The sequence below is a fragment of the Gadus macrocephalus genome, chromosome 17 (genome assembly GCF_031168955.1).
Source record: "Gadus macrocephalus chromosome 17, ASM3116895v1".
Lineage (NCBI taxonomy): Eukaryota > Metazoa > Chordata > Actinopteri > Gadiformes > Gadidae > Gadus > Gadus macrocephalus.
Window position 1 is genome coordinate 7,849,638 of NC_082398.1, and position 8,623 is coordinate 7,858,260.

General features: G+C 46.2%; 2 protein-coding genes across 5 annotated transcripts in view; both read left to right on the forward strand.

Moving 5' to 3' along the window:
- LOC132445652 (coiled-coil domain-containing protein 171-like) overlaps positions 1-8,623 on the forward strand; it is a 126,698-nt gene that overhangs the window by 84,692 nt on the left and 33,383 nt on the right. The window lies entirely within an intron of this gene.
- On the forward strand, positions 121-7,323 carry LOC132445570 (mothers against decapentaplegic homolog 1-like). 2 transcript variants are annotated; one of them, XM_060035639.1, is made up of 10 exons: positions 121-397; positions 1,458-1,687; positions 1,796-2,135; positions 3,012-3,121; positions 3,248-3,353; positions 3,645-3,917; positions 4,408-4,530; positions 5,074-5,295; positions 5,801-6,057; positions 6,799-7,323. In XM_060035639.1, the coding sequence occupies exons 3-10, from the start codon at positions 1,952-1,954 to the stop codon at positions 6,940-6,942; spliced, it is 1,419 nt and encodes a 472-aa protein (XP_059891622.1). In that variant the 5' UTR covers positions 121-397; positions 1,458-1,687; positions 1,796-1,951; the 3' UTR covers positions 6,943-7,323. The 2 variants fall into 2 exon arrangements, with proteins under 2 accessions (XP_059891622.1, XP_059891621.1); XM_060035638.1 differs by having other exon boundaries at positions 1,458-2,135.

Here is an 8,623-nt window from a genome sequence, read left to right on the forward strand (position 1 = left end):
TCTTTGTGGGTGTGTGACGCTCTCAGTTCGAAGAACGCTGTTTTCTGTCAGATGTCTTTAACTCGGCATAGCAGGCTTCATGCTTCGTCGCCACGCCCTCGTCTCTCCTGCATATGCGATACGAGGGAGCACTCGATTCACGACACTCCCCCAGCGCCGGAACGTTGTTCCGTAGCGTCTTGTGCGGAGCGGCCACGGCGTGTAGACGCCAAGGGTTAAACAAATCAAGTCGACCCGTTTACTCTTTTCCTGCTAAACAAAACCCCGACTAGTTGCAGGAGTAGCAGCAGCTTTAAGCCCCGCCGCAAGGTTCCGCCCGTCGTGGAGGGAACGTTGCTTTACTCTACGACTGACGCCAAGAAATACACATAACGTTACATCCTCTCAATAAGCCGAGGTAGGTAACCGATTACTTTAAATGTACTTCAAGTGAGCACTTGCAATGCCTGACGAACAGTGCACTTCGTCTAGGCTTCAAGAACCCGAATGATCAACTTTTCGCTCTATTGCAATCGGTATTTTAACCCTTAGCAGCCATACACACAAACCGTATTTTAGTCGACTTACAACTTTAACATTTCTGAATTGTAGTTGTATCAACTTATATAGTCCTGCCCTGCGAGAGACAGACACACACACACACACACACACACACACACACACACACACACACACACACACACACACACACACACGTTATGCCGTGTCTATTATGTCGGGCTTTCTCAGACGTTGTCTTTCTCTCAATTTAATTCTCTCCCTCTTTCTCCTTTGCACGTCATCTCCAGTGGATAAATAATTTAGTTGTCTTTATTGGTCAGAGAGAGGGGGGCTGGCAGATAGAGAGGTATTCAGCTGCAATACTACACCATGTTTCTGTCCACCCCCCCCCCCCCTTCCTTTCCTCTCTTTCCTCCCTCCATCCAGTGCACTCTCCTCTCTGTGACCCCTTCATCCATCTGCCCGTGCTCCATCCTTGCATCCTCTGATCTCTCTCTCTCTCTCTCTCTCTCTCTCTCTCTCTCTCTCTCTCTCTCTCTCTCTCTCTCTCTCTCTCTCTCTCTCTCTCTTCCCCCCCCCCCTCTCTCTTTCAGGAGGTAGAAGGACATTGATTTTCAGTTCTGCTAAGTGCACTGTCTAGGGTGTCAATTATCAACGGTGTGTGTGTGTGTGTCTCTCTCTTTGCTTTCTTAATGGTGTGGTGAACTCTGACCTGTGAATTTGCATGACATACTATCTTACATTACATCATCATGCAGTGATATGAGCAGCCCATAATAATCTCTTAGGCACATAAACTACATTTGGATTGTTAACCCGATTGGTTGTTATGACAACCCCAAAGTGATTGGTTGCTATGCCAACTAGATGCTGGGCTGGACGGTGACTGGTTTCCATGCCAACTGAAAGGTCAGTGATTGATTGCTATGGTGACGAGTTCTCTTTATTCTCCCCAGGTGGACTGCTCCACACCTCTGAGCTCTGGCAACACACCCATTCCCTCCGCCTCAGTGTGTGTGTGTGTGTGTGTGTGTGTGTGTGTGCGTGTGTAGGGCTGTGAGTGTGTGCACGTGTGTGTGCGTCTGTGTGTAGGGCTGTTAATGTTTGTGTGTGTCTGTGTGTAGGGCTGTGAGCGTGTGTGTGTGTGTGTGTGTGTGTGTGTGTGTGTGTGTGTGTGTGAGAGTCTGTATGTGTGTGTGTGTGTGTGGTGCTGTGAGTGCGTGTGTGACTGTGTGTCTGTGTGTAGGGCTGTGAGCGTGTGTCTGTGTCTGTGTGTGTGTGTGAGAGTGTGTAGTGCTGTGAGTGCGTGTGTGACTGTGTGTGTCTGTGTGTAGTGCTCTTTGCGGGTGTGTCTGTGTGTAGGGCTGGTAGTGCATGTGTGTGTCTCTGTGTGTGTGGGGCTGTGTGTGTAGGGGGAGTGTGTGTGTGTGTGAGTGAGTGAGTGTGAGAGATGAACGTGTCGTCCCTGTTCTCCTTCACCAGCCCGGCGGTACGAAGGCTGCTGGGCTGGAGGCAGGGGGAAGAGGAGGAGAAGTGGGCGGAGAAAGCGGTGGAAGCTCTGGTGAAGAAGCTGAAGAAGAAGAAGGGAGCCATGGAGGACCTCGAGAAGGCTCTCAGTTGCCCGGGGCAACCCAGTCAGTAGCAGTTACAAACTTTAGCTATAAGCCCGGAGAGGCCGTGGTTACAATGATTTTTAGAAATGCTAGGGGGTGTTTGTGAGGCATGACACGAAGCAGAGTTATTGAAGCTGTTACTGTAGACTTCCTAGTAAGATTTCACAAAATAAACACACAGCAACATAATATGCGACAATTTACTGAAAACAAATCCTCATTCTCCAAGCAATTTAGTTCCCCTAGACAGCAAAATGGCTTAGCAACACAGCCTAGCATTCTTTGAGTTTGGCGACAGGTTAATACAAAATAGTTATTGTTATGGGTCGCAGTGGTGTGCTTAAAGAGTATTTTACAACCGCTTCGAGCCAATCACAATCAGACCGGAACCATCCATTTTGTTATGTGAAATGAAAATGATTTGACAGAATTTTTTTGGGGGAAATGTATACATTTTTGTGGAAATTAGTAAGCACTTTGATACTTTGCTTGATTACTATACGTGATGTCTATGTGATATCTGCTATGGCTTTATCCACCACTAATGACAAACCTTGTATTTGTGATTCCCAGAGCTACTCTCACGCTATTGTTCAATAGAGGCTGTGCCGGAGTCCGGACTATTAATTATTTTTTTTTAACTACTCTGCATTGTGTCTGCTGTGCAGCACTATAACTTTTTCTAGTTGCTCAAATTTTGATCGGACTCTATTAATAGTCCGATCACCATCTCTCAGCCTCACTTTGGACGAAACATATTCTGCCCAATCAATTAATGTAAATATTATAGTCCGTATTATGTATTATGTAGAAGACACTCAAACATTTTCTAATCATCTCTCTCTCTCTCTCTCTCTCTCTCTCTCTTTCCCCCCCCCCCTTTCCCCCCCCCCCAAGGTCAGTGTGTGACGATCCCTCGCTCCCTTGACGGGAGGCTGCAAGTGTCTCACCGTAAGGGTCTCCCTCACGTCATCTACTGCAAGGTGTGGAGGTGGCCCGACCTGCAGGTAAGCTTGCGCATCAGTCACCTAGCGGCCATCTCTACCCAGCTAGCGCTTAGAATCAGGTTGGCTGCTTGCTGAATTAGACCATTACACTAAATTAACATTGTGTGGGTGTGTGTGTGTGTGTAGTCTCATCATGAGCTGAAGGCAATGTCCTGCTGTGAGTTTCCCTTCGGATCTAAACAGAAAGATGTCTGCATCAACCCCTACCACTACACACGAGTAGACACCCCCAGTAAGTGTGTGTGTTCATTATGTATTTATTATACTTATACTTTATATTATACTTAATAATAATAATAATAATAATCTAAATAATATTATGTGTTATGTCCTCCTCTGCCTCATTGAGTTGATATAATATGAATATATTAATAATAATAATAATATTAATAATATAATTATATTAATATACCAGCGGAATAGTAGAAAAAAAAAAATTAACATTATTCATCCCTCTGTCACTGCGTAACCTATACTATAATAATGGTAGCATAATAATAGGTATTATTTCTCCTTTCCTCAGTGCTGCCCCCAGTGTTGGTTCCCAGGAACAACGACCTCGCAGCGAGACCCTGCGTGCTCTCCCGTTTCCACGGCGACAACAACGAGCCGCTGATGCCCCACAATGCCACCTACCCAGAATCCTTTGCTGGCATGAGTGGGGCACTGGAGGGCTTTGATCCCTGTTCCCTTGACAACGGTTACCCTGTGTCGCCAGGGGGTGGGTCCTGCAGTAGCCCCGCCCTCCCCTCTCCTCCAATCAGCTCTGACACCGAGAGCCCATTTAACTTACCAGGTAGAGCCCTACCTCACTCTACCGCCTCTCTCTCTCTCGCTCCATTTAGCATATTAGTTAGAGCACTACCTCACTCTACCCACTCTATCTCTCTGTCTCACGCTTTCTCCCCATGTAGCATACCAGGCTAAACCCATCTCATTCTATTGCCTCTCTCTTTCTCTCTCTTTCTCTCTCGCTCCCGCTCTCTCTCTCTCGCATGTATCAGATAGAGCCCTACCTCGTTCTACCAGCTCTCTCTCACCTCTCTTCCTCACTGTACCTCCTCTCTCTCCTCCAACTCTTCTCCCTCACTCTACCCCCTCTCACTCCTCTAACATCTCTACCTCACTCTACCTTCTCCTTCAGACCCTGACCTGTGTGTGTGTGTGTGTGTGTGTGTGTGTGTGTGTGTGTGTGTGTGTGTGTGTGTGTGTGTGTGTGTGTGTGTGTGTGTGTGTGTGTGTGTGTGTGTGTGTGTGTGTGTGTGTGTGTGTGTGTGTGTGTGTAGCTGACACTCCTCCTCCAGCTTATGTGCTGGCTGATGATTCGCTGAGCCAGGACTGCTCTCAGCCAATGGAGACCAACTTCCTGTCCAATTTACCCAACACCATGGAAACCAACAACAGGCCAGGTAACCATGGCAATGGCCCTGTCACAATGGTGACACATGTTCCTCACACTTCTCCCCCTCTCTCTCTGTCTGTTTCTCGGCCCCTCGCTGTCTGTGTCTTGTCTGTCTGTCTCTCGCTATCAGTGTATTTGATTGTCTCTCTTATCTCTCTCTCTCAATTCATTTTAAATTGGTTTTACTGGCATGACAAAAGCATGTTTGCATTTGTCAAATCCCTGAACAATTGGATTCGTATACGGACTTGTACACTGTTCTGTGCTGTCAGTACACACTAACATGTGTTTGTGCGTAACAACTATAAACACTGAGGGGCTGTCAGAACACACTCACATGTGTTTGTGCGTAACAACTATAAACACTGAGGGGCTGTCAGAACACACTCACATGTGTTTGTGCGTAACAACTATAAACACTGAGGGGCTGTCAGAACACACTCACATGTGTTTGTGCGTAACAACTATAAACACTGAGGGGCTGTCAGAACACACTCACATGTGTTTGTGCGTAACAACTATAAACACTGCGCTCTGCTCCCTCCATCAGAGGTGCTGCCGGTGGCCTACGAGGAGCCGGTCCACTGGTGCTCCATAGTTTACTATGAGCTGAACAACCGTGTGGGAGGGGCCTTCCTGTCCTCCCAGTCCAGTGTCCTGGTGGACGGCTTCACCGACCCCACCAGCTCCCAGAACCGCTTCTGTCTGGGCCTGCTGTCCAACGTCAACCGCAACTCCACCATCGAGAACACACGCCGACACATCGGAAAAGGTACCGGACATGGGGCCCGATATCGACCCAGACATAGGGTCTGATGTAGCACCTGGTTTAGAAGCACTACTATAGAAACGGATATAGAACCGGATGAAGAAGCAGATATAGAACCACAACTATAGAATATAGCACCTGATACAGAACCACTATTACAGAAACAGATATAGAACCTCAACCTGACAAAGGGCCAGAGAGAGAACCACTACTCTAGAACCAGATATGAGGGGAGATCTAGAACCATTAGAACCAATGTACCATCGGGAACACACTCTGACACATCGGCAAGGTTGACGCAACCATCAGAAAATGTAGAACCAAATATAGAACCACAACCAAATAAAACTGAAGAGCCACATATACTGTAGAGCCCCATGGATTCTAGTGTGTGTGTGTGTGTGTGTGTGTGTGTGTGTGTGTGTGTGTGTGTGTGTGTGTGTGTGTGTGTGTGTGTGTGTGTGTGTGTGTGTGTGTGTGTGTGTGTGTGTGTGTGTGTGTGTACCAGGTGTGCACCTGTACTACGTGGGCGGGGAGGTGTACGCCGAGTGTCTGTCCGGCAGCAGCATCTTCGTGCAGAGCAGGAACTGCAACCACCACCACGGCTTCCACCCCACCACCGTGTGCAAGATCCCCAGCGGCTGCAGCCTGAAGATCTTCAACAACCAGGAGTTCGCCTCGCTGCTCGCCCAGTCCGTCAGCCACGGCTTCGAGGCCGTCTACCAGCTCACCAAGATGTGCACCATTAGGATGAGCTTTGTCAAGGTACCGCCGCACCCTAGACCCTGGGCCTAGCTCTAGACCTGACCTTAGACCAAGCTCTGACCCTAGACCTAGCTCTAGACCTGACTTTAGACCAAGCTCTAACCCTAGACCTAGCTCTAGACCTGACCTTAGACCAAGCTCTGACCCTAGACCTAGCTCTAGACCTGACCTTAGACCAAGCTCTGACCCTAGACCTAGCTCTAGACCTGACTTTAGACCAAACTCTAACCCTAGACCTAGCTCTAGACCTGACCTCAGACCAAGCTCTGACCCTAGACCTAGCTCTAGACCTGACTTTAGACCAAGCTCTAACCCTAGACCTAGCTCTAGACCTGACCTCAGACCAAGCTCTGACCCTAGACCTAGCTCTAGACCTGACTTTAGACCAAGCTCTAACCCTAGACCTAGCTCTAGACCTGACCTTAGACCAAGCTCTAACCCTAGACCTAGCTCTAGACCTGACCTCAGACCAAGCTCTAACCCTAGACCTAGCTCTAGACCTGACCTTAGACCAAGCTCTAACCCTAGACCTAGCTCTAGACCTGACCTTTTGACCTAGCTCTCACCCTAGATCTGGCTCTAGACCTGACCTTTGACCTAGCTCTCACCCTAGATCTAGCTCTTACCCTAGACCTAGATCTGACTTCAAACCTAGCTCTAATCTTAGACCTAGCTTCAGGTCTGAACTTAGACCTAGACCTAACTCCAGACCTGACCCTCTCCCCCTTCCTCCCACCCCAGGGTTGGGGAGCTGAGTACCACCGGCAGGACGTCACCAGCACCCCCTGCTGGATCGAGGTGCACCTGCACGGGCCACTCCAGTGGCTGGACAAAGTATTGACCCAGATGGGCTCCCCACACAATGCTATAACCTCAGTGTCCTAACACACACACACACACACACACACACACATACACATACACACACACACACACACACACACACACACACACACACACAAACTCATATATACAAACACTTGTATACACACACATACAAACACAGTCATATATTTCCATACTCACATACACTATAAATAAATATATATACAGACTAACCATATCCAGTGTCTTAACATATATAAATGTATATACGCACAAATACTTAATGTGCACCTAGGCCATGTATAGAATGTAACACTATTATACTACAGTACACTTTGTTATACTACAGCTATCTCCTTTGAATATTTCTACCTTTCAATGAATTGTTACAAACTGTATTTTTAGATAACTTGTGTTTAATAAAATTGTATTTGATTTTAACTTGTTAATATAATGATTTGTTGTTGATTTAAATGTTGACCACCTAGATTGATATAGTTATTGAGTTAGATACAGCGAAGTATAAGTATTTGGTTATAGAGGGTTACATTTATTCATTAGGTTAGATCTGGATAGTTTAGGCATACGTTAGAGATAGTTAAACTAAGGTATTAGGCTATAGATTGCTAGTTAATGTATTAGGTTAGAGACGGTTTGTTAATGTATTAGGTCAAAGATAGTTAGTTTAGGTATCTTAGAGAAAGTAAGTTCAGGTATAAAGATGGTAAGTTTAGGTATTAGGTTAGAGATGGTTACGCTGTTATGGTTAGATTGGGGTGTGTTAGGGTTAGGCTTAGTATGGGGGGGTTTAGAGTTAGGGTTAGCATAACCTTGGCATCAGTACCCTGTAATCCAGTAGGGGACAAAGTAACGAGGGGATGGTGGTGACTTCCCATCCATCCGACGGCTGCAGTAACAACCACTACACATGGGGGATTTGACTAGGCCGTGTGCGTGCACGCCAGCCCCCGTCCTGGGATCGACCGAGCTCGGCCACGAGGATCTCATAGACGGGAGAGAGAGGGGCTGAACTCGGTTGCCATGGTTACCAGAGAGAGGGAGACTTGGCGAAGAGTTGACCGCTCGTCCCGTCTCCAAGATGAGTTACACGGAAGAGATCTGTAACCTGGTTAGATATTATTAGATGTTATCAGAGAACCATGGAATACATCTGGAACCTGGTTAGATATTATTAGATGTTATCAGAAGAGATACAAGAAGAGATCTGTAACCTGGTTAGATATTATGAGATGTTATCAGAAGAGATAGAAGAAGAGATCTATAACCTGGTTAGATATTATTAGATGTTATCCTATGGAAGAGATCTGTAACCTGGTTAGATATTATTAGACGTTATCAGAAGAGATACACGAAGAGATCTGTAACCTTGTTAGATATTATTAGATGTTATCCTATGGAAGAGATCTGTAACCTGGTTAGATATTATTAGATGTTATCCTATGGAAGAGATCTGTAACCTGGTTAGATATTATTAGATGTCATAAAGGAATGCACTGAAGAGCCTGTTTTATAACAGCATACAGCCGGTCAATGCAAAACCAAAGCAGAAATGATAAAAGCACTGTTAAAGAATAGATACATACCCAAACACTGAAACATAATAAATAATTTTAAGAAACACATACTCCAGATTTTGTCTGCAGTCTGTCTACCTTATTCTATATAAGGTAATCTTATTCTTATTCTATATACTGTATACATTCTCATGTATACAGTATAT